Raw genomic sequence first — 19,500 nt, 5'->3', positions numbered from 1 at the left:
CAGAGCAAGGATAACATCTAAATGAAACAATCTTAAAATGGTATAACAAAAGCAGTTGTAAAATATGTAGTAAGGGATACAGATCTTAGGTTGGTCTAACATTAATCATGTTTTAGCATTAAAGGAATAGCTATTTTAAAATTATTTGTCCTTTTGTATTGCAAGTCTGCATGTGTTAGGTTTCAGAGTAACAGCCGTGTTAGTCTGTATTCGCAAAAAGAAAAGGAGTACTTGTGGCACCTTAGAGACTAACCAATTTACTTGAGCATAAGCTTTCGTGAGCTACAGCTCACTTCATCGGATGCATACTGTGGAAAGTGTAGAAGATCTTTTTATACACACAAAGCATGAAAAAATACCTCCCCCCACCACACTCTCCTGCTGGTAATAGCTTATCTAAAGTGACCACTCTCCTTACAATGTGTATGATAATCAAGGTGGGACATTTCCAGCACAAATCCAGGGTTTAACAAGAACGTCGGGGGGGGGGGGGGGGGGAGGGAGGGGGTAGGAAAAAACAAGGGGAAATAGGCTTGAATAGAGACTGGAGGGGCTAAGTCATTATGCAGGGTAACCTAAGTTAATTGTATCTAATTTGCAAATGAATTCCAATTCAGCAGTCTCTCACTGGAGTCTGGATTTGAAGTTTTTTTGTTGTAATATCGCAACTTTCATGTCTGTAATCGCGTGACCAGAGAGATTGAAGCGTTCTCTGACTGGTTTATGAATGTTATAATTCTTGACATCTGATTTGTGTCCAATTATTCTTTTACGTAGAGACTGTCCAGTTTGACCAATGTACATGGCAGAGGGGCATTGCTGGCCCATGATGGTATATATCACATTGGTGGATGTGCAGGTGAACGAGCCTCTGATAGTGTGGCTGATGTTATTAGGCCCTGTGATGGTGTCCCCTGAATAGATATGTGGGCACAGTTGGCAATGGGCTTTGTTGCAAGGATAGGTTCCTGGGTTAGTGGTTCTGTTGTGTGGTATGTGGTTGCTGGTGAGTATTTGCTTCAGGTTGGCGGGCTGTCTGTAGGCAAGGACTGGCCTGTCTCCCAAGATTTGTGAGAGTGTTGGGTCGTCTTTCAGGATAGGTTATAGATCCTTAATAATGCATTGGAGGGGTTTTAGTTGGGGGCTGAAGGTGACGGCTAGTGGCGTTCTGTTATTTTCTTTGTTAGGCCTGTCCTGTAGTAGGTGACTTCTGGGAACTCTTCTGGCTCTATCAATCTGTCTCTTCACTTCCGCAGGTGGGTATTGTAGTTGTAAGAATGCTTGATAGAGATCTTGTAGGTGTTTGTCTCTGTCTGAGGGGTTGGAGCAAATGCGGTTGTATCGCAGAGCTTGGCTGTGTGTGTGTGTGTGGGGGGGGGGGGGAGACCTGGATTTGTGCTGGAAATGGCCCAACTTGATTATCATACACATTGTAAGGAGAGTGATCACTTTAGATAAGCTATTACCAGCAGGAGAGTGGGGTGGGGGGAGGTATTTTTTCATGCTTTGTGTGTATAAAAGTATCTTCTACACTTTCCATAGTATGCATCCGATGAAGTGAGCTGTAGCTCACGAAAGCTTATGCTCAAATAAATTGGTTAGTCTCTAAGGTGCCACAAGTACTCCTTTTCTTCATGTGTTAGACAATTCACTCAATACAAATGAAAACTAAAGAAAAACATGCTGAAGAAAAGAAATCAATTTTATATTTAAGAAGTGTTTTATGTATATCACCAAGTTAAGAACAATGGGGTATTTCTGCATACTTACACATGCACATAAGGGCCATGAAGAAACACAAGCCAGATTAATCCCATGGGCTATTGAGCTAGTTATCGGAATAACTGGGTGACATCCTATATCCTTTGTAATGCATGAGTTCAGACTAGATGATCAGAACAGTCCCTACAGATCCCAGATTAAAATCTGGGAACTATAAAGCCATCCTTAATCTACAGGAACACTTTCAACACATAGTCCACCGTAAACGTTGTGTAATTAAAATCACATCGAAAGGCAACAGGTTCTTACCTTTGATATCTAAAACTAATGTTGGCTTCATTTTGCTATGGATCCTGCCATCAGGATTAACACACCAATATTGCTTGTCTTCATTCTCCTCGAGTGATAGGCCTAGCTTAGAGCCAGGAGTTATAAGGTTTCCTACAATTGTCAAGCAGCAATCCTCAGTCATCTATATAATTGAAAAGACAACAGCAGTCAGTCTTTAGTGTAGCTGTAGAAACAATATCTGTACCCCAGGTTTTCTGGTCACGGATGGAGGGCATAGGTAGGAGATTGTGGTTCTTGTCATCACTCCCCCTCTGTTGGTAATGGAAAGGGTTTCACCCACATTCGACTCTAGACTACTTATTTTCCCCACGATCCTCTTTCTGATGGCAACCTCCATTGTGATCCTTTTCTTTTTACTATAGAGGGCTAGCAAAACAGATTCATTTGAGAGAAACATTGAAGCTGTTTTAGACTAAGCAAAGGGATTTTTGAAAAAGGGCTACCACAATTCTTTTTGGGGTGTGACCTCTAAAGTTCTCCATTTTTACCAGCCTCTGGGTACAGCAGCACTTTTACAATATTCCTTCCCCACCCACTATATCACCAGCATTTGCATTACTGGCCACAAGACAATACTACGCAATAACAATGCCAAATACAATACATGATGTTATTTTGTATAAACAATGATTTCCAAAATTGAAGGTTTCAGAGTAACAGCCGTGTTAGTCTGTATTCGCAAAAAGAAAAGGAGTACTTGTGGCACCTTAGAGACTAACCAATTTATTTGAGCATGAGCTTTCGTGAGCTACAGCTCAGTGAGCTGTAGCTCACGAAAGCTCATGCTCAAATAAATTGGTTAGTCTCTAAGGTGCCACAAGTACTCCTTTTCTTTTTCCAAAATTGAAGATTACCATAAGACTCCTGTAGATAGCAAATTACTTAACAAGTGGTCCTGACAACATGGATTACAAGATACTTTACTTTCAGAAGCTAAGAACAAATTGCAAGTCTTGGAATATATTTACTTCATTCTGTATCTCTAAACTTCTCACCTGTACTCTAATCTACTAATTTCTTCCTGATAGGCTAGCAAAGATTCAACGCTCACACAGAAGTTGTACTAAACCACCATTTCTTTCTCTCTACTCTGCCAGCCAGGGAGTGGGTCTGTAAAATACTCCCCTGCTCCCTCCAGTTACTGTGGAACGAGTCTTATGGCAACTCACCAGTTGTCACTTAGCTAGCTAGGAAAGTTCTCAGCTGCTTCCTGGATGCCTAGGGCATGGCTCGTTATTTTGACTCAGGGCATAAGGCAACCTGGCTTTACTGGAACTCAGAAACAGTTGTAATAAAGTCTTTTTTTATCCTCCTTTGTTTTTCAATATACACGTGTCAGAGCACACTGGCAGTGTGGTATAAAGCTTTCGTTTGCACTTCTAAAGAGCAATGGCATAACTCAGTCATGGTCCAGTCATTATTGCAAGTAATGTAGCCATCCTAAGCTTCTGCTAGTTAACCTACACGACTATAGTACAGCACAAGCTGCATCCCCATGAATTCTCTGTGCACCATAAGTTTTATTTAGAATAAAGCAAATGGGTTGATTATGTTGAAATGAGAGGACTGAGATAACACCCATCCATAGCCATATTACAACACTGCCCAAGTAGTAATATGTTCAGTTTGAGACAGAACTAACGTCATGAGGAAAGTATTTTGCACGTGATGTTGTTAAAGCTGTTTGCTCACTTGGCCTCATTTTTACAGTCTATTTAATTCCTTTTTACGAGAGCGTCTATTCTGTGCATGTCCAAACAGTACCTCAGTAAATTGAAAAGAGGAAGATTTGTCCCTCAAGCATAATTGACACAGTTATGGAGAGAAAACGCTCCCTTTACAAAATGGCTCTATTGAATTTATACAACGTTATGAAATAGGTCACATGATTCTTTGCACTCAAGCAGATTCACCGTATTAATTTTATTCACTTTAGACCCCAATTCCTGCAAGACTAACGCACATATTTTACTTCATGCACTATGAGTAATGCCACTGACCTCCATGGCACTACTTATAGCGCACAAAGTTAAGCACATGCTTAAGTCCGTGGAGGGATCAAGGCCTTAGTCAGAAGCCAAGTCTATAGTAATACTTTGCATCAGCAAGAAGATTTTTACGGCTTTTCCATTTCATCTTGCTGGAATGCCAAATACCTTAACCCCTGAGTGTAACCTTCAACACAATACTGTTCAAATACTGAATTCTGCAAACAATTTTAATAAAGGTGTAGTTGAAAAGGGAAGTTATCAGGAAGGTCCATATTTTAAAAGCTTTTCCTGTTTTGATATTTTAATTGACATTTTTATGGAGGGAGAAGGAGGACACGGACAGAGGGAAAACAATGCATAAGGACATGATGTTATGGACTCAATTGTATGTATGACCCTAATGTTCTTCAACAAGCAGAAACACTCAAATCAAACATGTTGGACTCAAATATCTAGTGTGTTTTAACTCAGTTAAAGAAAAATGGAAAATACACTTTTCGTTATAAGATGTTATATAATCAAAAAAAGGATGAGTTTGAGGAAAACAAATAAAAATTATGTTTCAGGTGAACTGGAGAAGAGTGAGACATGGCAAACAAAGAAGAAAGGAAGACACAGCAGAAATTAATTTTAGAAAGTCAAGAGTACATGGTGTGTTTGTTTAACTAACTAAACTAAACTAACGTTCAATGGGAACTTTTTACTATTGAAGTAAGCAAAATATTTTTAAATGAAACAAATGTTCAATGCTTCTGTCAAGCCTGAAAAGGATTCTGAATCACAAAATCTTACCAGATGTAATTATTTTCTTCAAGAAACATCAGTCTGGTGCTTAAAAACAATATCAATCAACTAAATTTAAACCTCACCCTGCATTTGATGAATCCGTCTTGATAAACCCAGATCTGGTCATCTGATCTACTATCTTCTGTAACCTGTATTCTGAGAAGACTCAAATCATCCACATTTCCATCAGCTGACATGAACTTTCCAGTTTCCTTGTTTCGAAGTCTGAAGTACACACGTTTCTATGAAAACAACACAGCTCTTTAGCTAAATTCTCGAATGCAGGAACACATAGTGCTACTCAGTGGTGCACTTGGGAATCTTTGTCCCTTAGGCTTTGGATTTCCTCTGAGGGCATTTAAAAAAAAAAAAAAAAACATTTCTAAGGAAAACCAGATTCTGAAAGTTCTCTATCTGCACCAGTACCTTAGATAGGGCAATCAAAATGCACTTATCCTCATTCTGCATAATGCTAAGCAGTTCAGAAGCAGGCCTGAACAAGGACAGTTCTAGGAGAGGGACCCAATACATTAATTATAGGTACCGGGCACTTCTTTAATTTCTAGCCCAGTTCTAATAATTAAAAACATAAGTGATTCATGAACTGCAGAAAGTTATTTCTCAATAAAAACTGGTTCAGTATGCAACACGGATGTTAGCACATGACAGAATAGTCTGAGCACGAGAATCTAAGCAGTTACGGCACTTGCCCTCAAATTAGCCAATACTTCTAAAAAAAATCAAAAACAAAAAACAACATGACAGTACTCTATACATTATATTCACAAATCAATTTGTGCATTTAAGAGATTATTATATAAATAGAGAATGGATTTTTTTTTAATGTCTACACAGATGAAAGTGCCTCTGGCTAGTATCCAAAAAACTAACAGCTTCATTTCCCAAATTTCTGAGACTAGCACATGACAATACAGATATCAGAATGCTTGTGACCAGAAGGAAGTTAAGAATCCTGACTGGTGGTTGTAATTCAGTCAAAGTAAATTGCTCAAAAATAACATATTTAGTTTAATGTGTGCATAGTAGACAATTCAGATTTTGGGAGATAGTATTGTGAAGCCAAATGGCACAACCAGCATCAGCATTATTGAAGACAATATTTTGGAGAGAACCTCTTTCCGTGTTCACTATTTTTGCTGTTTAATGTTACCTTTGACTGTGTAGTACCAGAAACAATTACTGACTATGAGATAAACTTGGCAATAAAAAATACAGGAAGTCTATAAAGAGGATCTCATGCAAACTCTCAGGCCCCAAAGTAGACCACAGCCTCTCTCACCTGTAATAAAGGTCGTAGAGAACCTATCTTATGACAGCCACTTAATTTACACCAGTCTGGGATTTCATTTGGTGACAATAACATCTGACGCCCTCTGTAATTACTGTATTCATAGATTATCCACCTGAAAAAACAAAATATACTTTCATGTTTAACAACTGTCAAGCATCATCGGTCTTAAAATGTCCATTAAATACTGCTTCTGAAATTGTAAGAAGTGATATTTTAGATAGAAATTTGTGTCACGAAAAAGTAGTGCTTAAGTTAGTAGTGCTAATAACCAGGACTATCTTTCTTTTTAAGTGGTCTCCAAAATAATAAAATTATCTCCTGATTTCGGGCATTAGTAGATTTGTGCTCAAATTTTAAAATATTTCCATTAATAAATCACACCAAAAAGAAATAAAGCATTTTCATAGGTTAGAGAGAGCATGAAGTATAATATTTTTATGTATAATGACACCATTTCAGGAAAAAAACAGTGTGGTCAACCAAAATGGGCATGTAAATATGCTGCAAAATCAGTCGTGTTGTGTACCTTTTTACTGGCTTGCAGAAACTCCCTATCCATAACACACGCAGGTGAGAACTGCTAGCAGAGGGCTTTGGGTTAAATAGGGACAACTGCACTATGGGAGAGTTGTAAGCACGAACACACGTCTGTCACCTATGTCCTATCCTAGGATGTCCCTCTCCAGGATTTTTTTTTTTTTGGGGCAGGGGAAAGGTGGAAAGTAGGAGTGTGCGAGGATTGGTATGGAAGAGTTCTGCCTGGCACTCTACAGAATGTGCACAGATTTTCTGGCAGCCTTATATTTGCAGGATCCTGCCAGAATTTGCCCCTGTGGCTGCAAAAATACTGTATCAGACAAAATAGGAGGGATGAATGTGTTCATTGTTTTTTATTACTCTGAAATGGGCCACAGTGCAGGGCAGTTGTCTAGTTCCCTTTCATGTACGCAAGTCCCTGCACTCTGATTAGCTGGGAGCATGAGATAGACATACATTTTCAATACCCTTACAGTGATTATGCAAATTTCTCTGTACCATCTGCCCTAAAATCTCTCCCCTGTGACTGGCTCCTCAGTAGTCCCCCAGAACATGCCTACAATAAATATGGTCGCTGCCTTAATTTCTAAGCTCCTCCCCAGCCCATCACCCATCTACCCCAGATAATTTAATTTTAAAATGAACCACTCTGATGTCTAGTCTACACTAGGAGTTTACATCGGTATAGCTACATCTCTCAGGGTGTGAAAAATCCAGAGCCCTGAGAGAGGTAGCTATGCCGACCTAACTCCTGGTGTAGACAGCGCTAAGTCAATGGAAGAATTCTGCTGTCCACCTAGCTGCCGTCTCTCAGGGAGATGGATTACCTATGCCGGGGGAGAACCCTGACATCGGCATAGGTAGTGTCTGCATGGAAGCACTATAGCAGCTGCAGCTGTAATATTTAAAGTGTAGTCATACCCTTTTATGGAGAAAAGGAAGGCTAAGCCTCTGTTCAAGGGGCAAGGAGGAGCGGGGGACTGAGATATTGAGAAACCTGGCGTTGGTGGAAGGGGGTTCAGCAGCTGACACAGCCATTTATACAATGTATGGCACATGGATAGGAAATGCTGAGGGCTGTGAACATGCAGAACAAAGGGATTTAAGTAACAGAGTAGGGAGCACATGTATAATTGAGGGTATACTTCCACTAACTGAACAACCACCACATCCTTCGCCAAGAAACAAATTGGCCTTTGGCCTCAGACTAGGTCTTCTAAATTAAAAGCTAGTAATATGTTTTAGGCAAGTAATTTGGAGGTGGCATTTACATTAGGCAGGCACTAGAGAAGTAGTCTAATTGTGCTCACTTTCACACATCAAAGGATGACACTTCAAACCACCTCAAGTCACCTCCTAATTTTGTGTGAGTGCAAATTTTGCACATACAATTGATCTGTGTGTGTGTTAAATTAGAGAACTCAATTTTTTTTAAAGTGGCCTAAGCCTTTTACCTTAAATTGACTAAAGAAATGAAATTCATAACTAAGGAGCTGATCCTACTACTGCTAAAGTCAATGCGTGTTTTGCCACCAACTTCAGTAGAAGCAGGCTAATAATAAAAGTTGTCATTTATTCTTACCTTATCCATAGTGCCTAGATAACACAGTAAATACAGGAGACTTACTGAAACCATTCCCTGTGCATTGAGATAAGAATAGTACATCCCATTCATAAAAGCTATGAACAATACTGCACCGTGGAAGCCTTAACTCAGATTTGGTTTGATCTCATGGATTTGTTAGACTGCTATGTAAGGCCCTCTTCCTGCAAGCTGACTTTGATGGGGCTTCACATATCAGCTTCCAGGATCATCAGGGACTAAGGTTGTATATTATTTTAAAACCAGATTATAGTAGTTTGGGACCCTCCTTCCAAATGACATCATGGTATCCTCTTGCACTGAGGATACCTCTCCAGGTGAGGGGACCCCTGTTATTAGAAAGAGACAGATAATAGTAATGGCGGATTCAATTATTAGGAATATAGATAGTTGGGTTTGTGATGACTGGGAGAACTGCATGCCGAATTGCCTGCTGGGCGCAAAGGTTGCAGACCTCTCGAGACATCTAGACAGGCTTATGTGCAGTGCTGGGGAGGAGCCAGTGGTTGTTGTATACATAGGTACCAATAAGCTGGGACAGGCGTCCCCAACGCAGTGCCCGCGGGTGCCATGGCGCCCACCGGGGCATTTTTGTGTGCCCGTAGGACACCCCGCCACCGAAATGCTGCCGAGAAACGTTGACGTTTCTCAGCGGCATTTCAGCGGTGACACTTCTTCCCGCTGCTGCATTTTGGCGGTGGGTGTGGGCGCCCACCACAGTCTTCTGGGAATAGCAATTTGCTATTCCCACAAGGTTGGGGACCACTGACCTAGGAACTGGTAGGAGAGAGACCCTGGAGGACAAATTTAAGCAGCTGGTGAAGAGATTTAAGTCCAGGACCTCCATGGCAGCATTCTCTGAAATGTTTCCAGTTCCACATACAGGGCCAGTTAGACAGGCAGAACTGTAGGGTCCCAATGCATGGATGAGACGGTGGCATTTGGAGGAGGGATGGAGGTTAATTAGGAATTGGGGAACTTTTTGGGAAAAAGAGGAGTCTATACAGGAAGGATGGGCTCCCCCTAAACCAAAACAGAACCAGATTGCTGGCATGTAAAATTTAAAAAAGTCATAGAGGAGTTAATTTTTAAGCTAAGGGCTGGGGGGAAGTCGACAGGTATGGAGGAGCATGTAGTTCAGACAGACACATCCCTTAGGGGAAGATTTATTAAAGGGAATACTCTATATCCTAGTAAAGAGGAGAGAATAGATGTTGAAAAACTACAAGTAGGAACGGAAGAGGAACAGTCAAATGAAAAAAAGTCCCATTCAATTATATCACATGAAGGTAGACAACTGAATACTGACAAATTTTACAAGTGCTTATATACAAATGATAAAAGTCTCAATACTAAGATGCAGGAATTTGAATGCCTTTATTAAATGAGGATATTGATATAATAGGCAAAACTTGGTGAAATGATGACAATCAATGGGACATGGTAATACAAAGATACAAAATATACAGGAATGAGAGTAGGTCATGCTGCTGGAGTGGCACTATATGCGAAAGAAAGCACAAAGTCAAATATAGTAAAAATCTTAAATGACTCAAACTGTACCATAAAATCTCTATGGATAGAAACCCCATGCTTCAATCGTAACAGCATAGAAGTAGGAATATACTATTGACCACCTGACCAGGATGGTGACGGTGATTGTGAACTACTTGGGGAGATCAGAGAGGCTACAAAAACAGAAAAACCAGCAATAAAGGGGAATTTCAATTATCCCCATACTGACTGAGAATAGGTCTCCTCAGAGATAAAATTTCTGGACATCATTAATGACTATTTCTTAGAGCAGCTAGTCCTGGAACCCAAAAGGGGGCAGTCAATTCATGACTTAGTCCTAAGTGGCGCAAAGAATCTCGTCCAAGAGATAAATATTGCTGAACCACTCAGTAATAGCAATCAAAATGTAATTAAATTTAACATCCTTGTAGGGGGAAAAATACCAAACAAACCCATCACAGTAGCATTTATCTTCAAAAAGAGGAACTGCACAAAAATGAGGCCGCTAGTTAAACAGAAATGAAAAGGAGCAGTCACAGGAGTGATATGTCTGCAAGCTCCATGGAAACTTTAAAAACACCATAATACGTGCTCAAACTATCTGTATACCCCAAATAAAAAATACAAAATAGAAAGAGGACCAAAAACATGCCACCAGGGCTAAACAGAGTCAAAGAGGTACTTAAGAGACAAAAAGACATCTTTTAAAATTTAGAAGTCAAATCCTACTGAAGAAAATAGAAAGGAACAAACTCCAGCAAGTAAAGTGTACAGGTATAATTAGTCAGGCCAAAAAAGAATTTGAAGAACAACTAGCAAAAGACATGAAAACTAAAAGCAAGATTTTATTTTAAAGTACATCAGAAGCAGGAAGTCTGCTAAACAATCAGTGAGGACACTGGAAGATTGAGGTGCTAAAGAAGCACTTAAGAAGGACAAGGTCGAGTTGCAGAGAATCTAAATTAATTCTTTGCATTAGTCTTCGCTAACTGGTATATAACCTACCGCTTAAACCATCTTCTGTACCAGATGACTGGAGAGCAGTTAATGCAATGCCAGTTTTAAAAATATGTTCCCGAGGTGATCCTGGTAATGACAGGTCGGTACGGCTAACTTCTGTACCAGGCAAACTGTGGTGCAGGGTTTGCAGTGAATGCGGATGATCAAGGTGCTCGTTATGGAGAACCAGTCTGCTGACAGAAAGCTCGTGAAGAGACAGAGTCTAGTCTTGCCCCATAAATTTTACCGTTTCTGTGGGTGACAAAACTGACTTGTCTTTGTGTAAGCAGTGTCAGGATGAGCTCCACCCTGACATCTGGTGGTGAGGTGTGGCAAGTTGTGGAAAAGAACTTCAGGGGCCGATCTCATTTGCATAGGCACACCCACCCCGCCTAGAATGAGGCCATAGCTGCCCAAATGGTCACTTTGGCTGCTGTGGGATCCCCACTGTCTCTGTTATTGGGGCAGGAAGAATAAATTGTTATTACCCTGATTATGGGAACTGTGCTTGGAACTGTACTTGGCCTTTTGTTACGATGGAGGGACTCACCATCAACTAAGTAGCACTCGCTAGGCAAGGGTCATGGGTTTTAAAACTCTGAATTGAGAGAGGCTGGGGACAAGTATTAATACTTGGTGGCATGGGCCCCTTGGTGAGGGCCTTACATGCTAATTGCACTACCTCCTCTCTCCACTGTGGAATATCAGAGCTAATTTTGATTCCATTAGGAGCCTAGTTACAGGTTGCTGAGCTCACTTTGGGCTAATGGTGCACCAGCACTGAGGCTCCCCTACTACAAGCTGAATTCACCAAAGAGCTGAACTGACTAAGAGCTGAAATCACCAAGCATTGTGTTAAGTAGTGGGGGAGCCTGAAGATATATTGTGGAGCAGTTTGCGGGACGGCTGGAGTGCCTTGTGGACAGGCTGGTGGAGCAGTTCGTAGGACGGCGGGAGCTGCTGGTGGGACGCGGAGCAGTTTGTGGACCAGCTGGTGGAGCAGTTTGTGGGACGGTGGGAGCTGCTTGTGGGATGCGGAGCTGAGCGAAGGAGTTCGTGGGGCAGCTGGCGGAGCAGAGCGGAGCAAAGCGAAGGCCTATGGAGCTGTGGGGCGGTCAGCTTCAGATCATGTAAGGTGCCTCTTACCCCCGTCCCATCTCCACCCAGGTTGGGAGGTAAAGCTCAGCAGATAAACTTTCGAACTCTGGGGCTTCCCTGACCAGGGACAGAGACTTTTGGGACTTTGGGTGATTTGGGGTTGCTGGACTCAAGAACCAAAGGGAAAGGGGCATGCCCCAATTTGCTTGGGGTGGGTTTTTTTGCTCATGGGTTGTGTTATGAATCCTGTTGGTGGTGTTTCCCCAACATAATGCCACATTGTTTCTCTCTGTTATTAAAAGGCTTTTTGCTACACTCAGACTATGTGCTTGCGAGAGGGGAAGTATTGCCTCTTGGAGGCGCCCAGCGGGGGTGGTATATATTTGCCCCAGGTCACTGGGTGGGGGCTCGAGCCGGTTTGCATTGTGTTATTGGAATGGATCCCCTAGATATTGAACCCGGCCCTTGTTGCTGCCAACTCTGACGGGCAGAAGGGTTACATTTGTTTACACAGACCCCTAAAGAGGCAAGGCGGCATCAAAGAGACTGGATCACAAAGACAACTTCTTGCCACAATTGCCCCACTAGTAGCCAGTGGTGCAGGTAAGGGAATACTGTATGTCCCTTCGTGTCTCATCTGGGCTGCTATGACCACGAACACCTTCGTAAAAATCCCTGGTGCTGTCGCTATGTCGAAGGGAAGAATGCGAAACTGGTAGTGTTGGTCCCCGACCTTGAAGCGGAGGAACTTCCTGTGAGACGGATAGATGTCCTCATGGAAGTATGCATCTTTCATGTCTACAGCCACAAATCATGCTCCTCCTGGAGGGAAGGAATTATTGATGCCAAAATAATCATCCAGAATTTCAGCTTTCTGATTAATATATTTAGCTGACCAAGATCCAGGATGGGCCTCCACCCTCCACAGGGATGAGGAAATAAGGTGAGGCTGGATGCCCTCTATCGCACCCTTGAGGAGCAAGGAGTCTGTTTCCTGCTGAAGAATCAATTGGTGGGAGGGATCCCCTGAAGTGGGTTGGGTGGGAGGGTGATGAGGAGGAAGGAAAAAAATTATGGAGTATCCATGATGGATGATCTTCAGTACCCAACTGTCTGTGGTGGTCTTGCCCCAACTGTGGGCAAAGAGGGCAAGGCAGATGGCAAAGATGAAGGGCAGCAAAATAGGTGGCATTGAAAGTGGTTCATGGGTGTTGACCCACATGTCTAAAGTGACCGTTGGCCTACAGCTGGGAGAGGATTGTGTAGGTGTCAGTGGCTGGAGCTGAGAAGTGGGCCCTCTGGGACCTCCATTGTTTACAGGGGAGAGAGGGGGGTTCTGGTGGCTGTTGATAGTAGGGTGGGTAGGTGGCTGTTGTCCAAAGGGCTGCCTTTGGTGCTTGCTCCTGGGAGCTGGGGTGTAGATTCCCAGGGACCGCAGAATGGACTGGCAATTTTTCAAGGAATGCAGAGACTAATTGGTCTGGCCATTAAAAAGATAGGCTTCATCAAAAGGGAGGTCCCTGATGGTGTTTTAGGCCTCCCTCAGGAAACCGGAAGACTGAAGCCAAAAGTCTCTGCACAGAATGAATCCCGTGGTCATGGAACAGGATGCAGTCTCAGCTGCATCCTCCGCAACCTGGAGAGCCACCTTAGCCACCAATTCCCCTTCATCTACCAAGGCCTGGATCTTGGCCTGGTGTCCCCAGGGAGCTTGTACTTAAACTCTACCAGCCTGCTGTACATGTTGAAATCGAACTTAGCCAGCAGTGCCTGGGAGTTAGCTATGTGGAACTGTCATCCCTACAAAGAAAAGACCTTCCTGTCCAGAAGGTCCAACCTTTTGACCCCTTGTTTGGTAGGCTGGATTTCTGCAGCTGTTGATGAGCCTGCTCTGCAGCTGCTGGAACCGCCAGTGAATTAGGGGCTGGATGCGTAAACAGAAAATCGGTCCCTTTGGCCGGCACAAAATAGCATCTCTCAGCTCTTTTCGGGATGTGGGCACATGATGCGTGTGCCGAACCAGCCTGGGCAGTCTAACACCAGTATGGCCTTGTTTATAGGAAGGGCCACCCTGTGGCTCAAGGATCTCCAGGAAATGATGTTGGGGATCCTGGACTTCCTTCAACAGAATTTGCAGGTTGGTAGCCACCCTCTCTAGATGGTCTTGGTACTGCTGGTGATCATCCGGCAGAGAGAGCGGCAAATCATAACCGCCTCATTCAGTGACAAGGAGGCTCCTGTTGGAACCGGTGGTACAGATTCCATGTCTTCCTCCACGTACACTGACAGAGGCTAGCTGGCGCATGGGGGAGGAATGATAAGACTGGCAACAGTGCCGGATGTCTGTGGTACAGATCCCAGGGTCTTCAATAGGGCCAAAACCTAGACCAATGGACCCCAAGGAAAGCAGTACCAGGCCTCCCTGAGGGGGTCATAGCTGGCAGGTAAGGGTGCCTCGGCTCTCTGTCTGGGCTTCTGCATGGCAGTGGAGATGTTGGTAGGACTATGTCCTGGGACACCGCTGAGTCAGATAACGGCTCTGTCAGAAACGGCAGAACTGTCGGTAATGGAGGACCCCATTCCGATGGATGGAGCGGGGGCCTCTCCTGTAATAGCAGTTCATCCTCAGGTGTAGCAATGTCCTGAAGAATGGATGGGCCGGAGAGGAGAGGAGAGGAGAGGAGACTGCGAGTAAGGCAAGATCACTTTCTCCGGCATCAGGAATGTCTCTGTATGTCCTATAGTCCACATAATGCCCATGGAGACTCTGGAGGGACAAGGTTTAGTCATCAGAGCTGGCGAATGGGATATGCAGAGCCACACCCATAGATAGCTGCTCCATGCATCCGGACATTGAGATCACCAGTGGAACAAATGGATCCTACTTCTTTGCCTTACCCTCCAGGCAAAGGGGGGGTCCCTTTCGGCACAGGTTCCAGGGGATCCAGATGCAACATCCCGACCTGGTATGCCTTGGGGACACAATGCATCTCTTATGAGCAGTTCTCTGTAGGGATGTGCTCTTATGCCCTCTAGAGTGTTTCTTACTGTCCTGGTAGGGCTTGTCCTTGGGGTTCGGTGCTGGCGGCTCTGCACCATGTCTCGTGTTTGGGAGGCAATCCGAGTCAGAGGAGGCCGCTGTATGCAGGGGTCTTCCTGGCCAGGATCAGACTGAATCTGGGGCCTCAGTCTCTTCCATCAGGAACTTGCAGAGTCAGAGCTCCTGGGCCTCTATAGTTCTGGTGAGAAGGACTTACAGATGCCGCACCTCGCCCAGACAGCAGAGGCACCGTTGATGATCGACACTGATGGAAAAGGAATGAAGGCAGGAGACACAGTTCTTGAAGCCTGGGCATCTGGGCATAGTCCCAGGGTAGAGAGGGGTTGTGTCCCCCAACCGGGGAGGTTCTGTACTAGCTAGACTACACTACACTAAACTATCTTAACTAATCTATAAAACTATGAAAACACTATTTACACAAGCATTCAACAACTCTCTGAGATAAGAGCGAAGGAGGAATTGGTGTTCCTATTCAGGCCATGTGGCAGTAAGAGGGAACTGGAGTGACATCGACCCACACTGCCCCTTATGCCCTCTCTTTGGGGCACAAGAGTACATGCCGCACATGTGTGGGTCAAAAGACACTACCTTGGGAGAAAACTTCCGGACTCAGGCTCATGGAGCGCGTGCGCACCCCACATGTGAAATACACATAGGAACCATCACTCAAAAAAGAAGGGACAGATAATAAAAAAATATCATAATGCCACCATATAAATCCATGATACACCCATACCTTGAATACTGCACACAGTTCTGGTTGCCCCATCTCAAAAGAGATATTAGAATTGGAAAAAGTATAGAGAAGGGCAACAAAAGTTATTATAGGGATGGAACAGCTTCCATACAAAGAGAGATTAATAAAGACTGGGACTGGTCATCTTCGAAAAGAGACGAGTAAGGGGGAGATATTATAGACGTCTATAAAATCATGAATGGTGTGGACAAAATGCTTAAGGCAGTGTTATCTACCCCTGAACATAACACACGAACCAGGGGTCACCCAATGAAAGCAATAGGTAGTAGGTTTAAACAAACATAAGGAAATACTACTTCATCCAACACACAGTCAACCGGTGGAATTCGATGCCAGGGAATGTTGTAAAGGCCAAAAGTATAACTGGGTTCAAAATAGAATTAGATACATTCATGGAGAGTAGATCCATCAATAGCTATTAACCAAGATGGTCAGGGACGCAACCCTATACTCTGGGTGACCCTAAACCTCTGACTGCTAGAAGCCGGGACTGGAGAAATGGGGATGGATCACTTGACAAATTACCCTGTTCTGTTCATTCCCTTTGAAGCATCTGACACTGGTCACTGTCAGAAGACAGGTTACTGGACTAGATGGACCACTGGTCTGATCCATGTGTTCTTATATAAATATTTTATATGAATTTACGGCCTGCTTCCTACAAGGGGCAAAGCACCTTCTAGTCCAACATAGTCATCTTGTAGTAAGTAGGCCCTGAGACTCTCTTGACTCAGTAAATAGAAATGAGATTATCAATGTATTGCAGAGTAATACTCCAATGGGATATCACTTATCTTCTAAGTATTTTTTGCATTATTTCATGTTTAAGTAATTTCCAGAGAAGCAAAAAGTAAATGTAACTTACATGCCACCAAAAACTTGGACAGAAGCTATTCGAGGACTGTATCCTAGGAACTGGAGATTTAAGACTTCTGTAGTAAACTCCATTTTCTTCCCCTTGAAACCTTCCTTTTCAAAGAGGGCTATGCTTGGCTCAGAAAGCTCCTATATTAAAAAAAAGGGTCCTATTTAATACATGTACATCACTCCAGAACATTAAGCCACAAAGACTCTTTGCACTCTTTTGCTTGAAGATTTGAAGATCAGAAATTCCCCAACCATCCTTGCTCACTGGCAGCAGCTTACTAAAAAACCACAAACCCCCCACAACCCACGCACACACTTTTTGCATGCAATACACAAGTCCTTGTGACAATGCATATGCACAAATTTGTATGTTTCTACGCACACATCACAATGATGCTTTCAAACAAATTTTAATTAAACTCATTGGACCGATCAGTTGAAAATCACTGGGGAATTCGGATTTTCAAACCCACAAGAAAAAGCAGCTTTAAAATGATCTTGAAGGCCTAAAATGTTGATAGAATCCCCAGCTCTCCCCATGATGAACTGTCACTTGAGTGAAGCAGTAGTCACTCACACACACACACACATCCCTGTCTTGTTCTTAATTCCTCTCATAGGACATGATGCTTTTAATCATTCACTGGACTAAATCCTCAAGATTAATGTTTCTGAGATCAAATACATGACATTCACCCCTTCCCACAGAGTTGTGCTCCAGAAACTAAACTCTGGGGAGGGGGGTTGTTTTAATTATTATATATCTAGCCCGTTTGATTGCAGGGAAAACTTCAAAATACAAATAGAGTGTAAACCACAACAGTGAGAACTGCCCGTGTCTGCAGAGAGCTGAAACAATAGTTTTGAGAGCTGTGCATTGCCCCATTCATTTCAAAAACAGTGCCCTGTGAACTTGAACAGCTAAATGGGACTAAATCAGGGGGCCCAGATAATCTTCATCCAAGAATATTAAAGGAATTGGCACATGAAATTGCAAGCCCATTAGCAAGAATTTTTAATGAATCTGTAAACTCAGGGGTTGTACCGTATGATTGGAGAATTGCTAACATAGTTCCTATTTTTAAGAAAGGAAAAAAAAAGTGATCTGGGTAACTACAGGCCCATTAGTTTGACATCTGTAGCATGCAAGGTCTTGGAAAAAATTCTGAAGGAGAAAATAGTTAAGGACATTGAGGTCAATGGTAAATGGGACAAAATACAACATGGTTTTACAAAAGGTAGATTGTGCCAAACCAACCTGATCTCCTTCTTTGAGAAAGTAACAGATTTTTTAGACAAATGAAACGCAGTGGATCTAATTTACCTAGATTTCAGTAAGGTGTTTGATACCGTGCCATATGGGGAATTATTAGTTAAATTGGAAAAGATGGGAATCAATATGAAAATTGAAAGGTGGATAAGGAATTGGTTAATAGGGAGACTACAGCGGGTCATACTGAAAGGTGAACTGTCAGGCTGGAGGGAGGTTACCAGTGGAGTTCCTCAGGGATCAGTTTTGGGACCAATCTTATTTAATCTTTTTATTACTGACCTCGTCACAAAAAGTGGGAGTGTGCTAATAAAGTTTGCGGATGATACAAAGCTGGGAAGTATTGCCAATTTAGAGAGAGACCGGGATATCATACAGGAAGATCTGGATGACCTCGTAAACTGGAGTAATAGTAATAGGAAGAAATTTAATAGTGAGAAGTGTAAGGTCATGCATTTAGGGATTAATAACAAGAATTTTAGTTATAAGCATCAATTAAAAGTAACGGAGGAGGAGAAGGACCTTGGAGTATTGATTGATCACAGGATGACTATGAGCCGCCAATGTAATATGACCGTGAAAAAAGCTAATGCGGTCTTGGGATGCATTAGGCGAGGTATTTCCAGTAGGGATAAGGAGATTTTAGTACCGTTATACAAGGCACTGGTGAGACCTCACCTGGAATACTGTGTGCAGTTCTGGTCTCCCATGTTTAAGAAGGATGAATTCAAAGAGAAGGGCTATTAGGATGATCCGAGGAATGGAAAACCTGTCTTATGAAAGGAGACTCAAGGAGCCTGGCTCGTTTAGCCTAACCAAAAGAAGGTTGAGGGGAGATATGATTGCTCTCTATAAATATATCAGAGGGATAAATACCAGAGAGGGAGAGGAATTATTTAAGCTCAGTACCAATGTGGACACAAGAACAAATGGATATAAACTGGTCATCGGGAAGTTTAGACTTGAAATTAGACGAAGGTTTCTAACCATCAGAGGAGTGAAGTTTTGGAATAGCCTTCCAAAGGAAGCAGTGGGGGCAAAAGACCTATCTGGCTTTAAGATTAAACTCGATAAGTTTATGGAGGAGATGGTATGATGGGATAACATGATTTTGGCAATTAATTGATCTTTAAATACTCATGGTAAATAGGCCCAATGGCTTGTGATGGGATGTTAGATGGGGTGGGATCTGAGTTACCCAGGAAAGAATTTTCTGTAGTATCTGGCTGGTGAATCTTGTCCATATGCTCAGGGTTCAGCTGACTGCCATATTTGAGTTCGGGAAAGCCTGATGCATTAGGTGCTACATGGGTAGAAGATGCAAGTGAAAAAAATGTAGAGACTGTTATGGGAGAAGCAGGCAAAAGGGGTATTGAGACGAACTGGGATCATTGGAAGCATGGCAAAAAATATGACCAGAAAAATAAATACCTGAAATAGAAATCTTACAGCTTTGCAGAATTATGAAAATGAGCTTTACACAAACACACATTTTTGTCTGTTGTTTTTTACTTTGTATATTGGTTTGCCATAACACAGATATTATCAGGTAGAAAACTGATTGCCTTGCCTAGTTCATCATCCCATCAATGACCTCTATGGAGAAGCAAGCAGCAGTGCATTGAAGCAAA

The 19,500-nt window shown here is 42.7% G+C and overlaps 2 protein-coding genes across 4 annotated transcripts in view; one reads left to right on the top strand and one right to left on the bottom strand.

Annotated features, from left to right (window-relative positions):
* RTN4IP1 (reticulon 4 interacting protein 1) overlaps positions 1 to 4,707 on the top strand; it is a 54,425-nt gene extending 49,718 nt beyond the window's left edge. For both annotated transcript variants that reach the window (XM_048844889.2, XM_048844887.2), the window contains one exon: positions 4,631 to 4,707. In XM_048844889.2, coding sequence (XP_048700846.1) covers positions 4,631 to 4,692 — 62 coding nt within the window. In that variant the 3' untranslated portion in view covers positions 4,693 to 4,707. The remainder of the gene's footprint in view (positions 1 to 4,630) is intronic.
* Positions 1 to 19,500, bottom strand: part of CRYBG1 (crystallin beta-gamma domain containing 1) — a 150,795-nt gene that overhangs the window by 6,019 nt on the left and 125,276 nt on the right. For both annotated transcript variants that reach the window (XM_075126614.1, XM_048844893.2), the window contains 4 exons: positions 16,598 to 16,737; positions 6,151 to 6,274; positions 4,934 to 5,092; positions 2,032 to 2,194 (listed from right to left, as the gene is read on the bottom strand). In XM_075126614.1, the coding sequence (XP_074982715.1) occupies positions 2,032 to 2,194; positions 4,934 to 5,092; positions 6,151 to 6,274; positions 16,598 to 16,737 (586 nt within the window). The remainder of the gene's footprint in view (positions 1 to 2,031; positions 2,195 to 4,933; positions 5,093 to 6,150; positions 6,275 to 16,597; positions 16,738 to 19,500) is intronic.

This window comes from Caretta caretta, chromosome 3, assembly GCF_965140235.1.
Source record: "Caretta caretta isolate rCarCar2 chromosome 3, rCarCar1.hap1, whole genome shotgun sequence".
In the NCBI taxonomy this organism is placed as follows: Eukaryota; Metazoa; Chordata; order Testudines; family Cheloniidae; genus Caretta; species Caretta caretta.
Note: the sequence above shows the minus strand (reverse complement) of the source record. Positions and strands in the feature narration are given on the sequence as shown.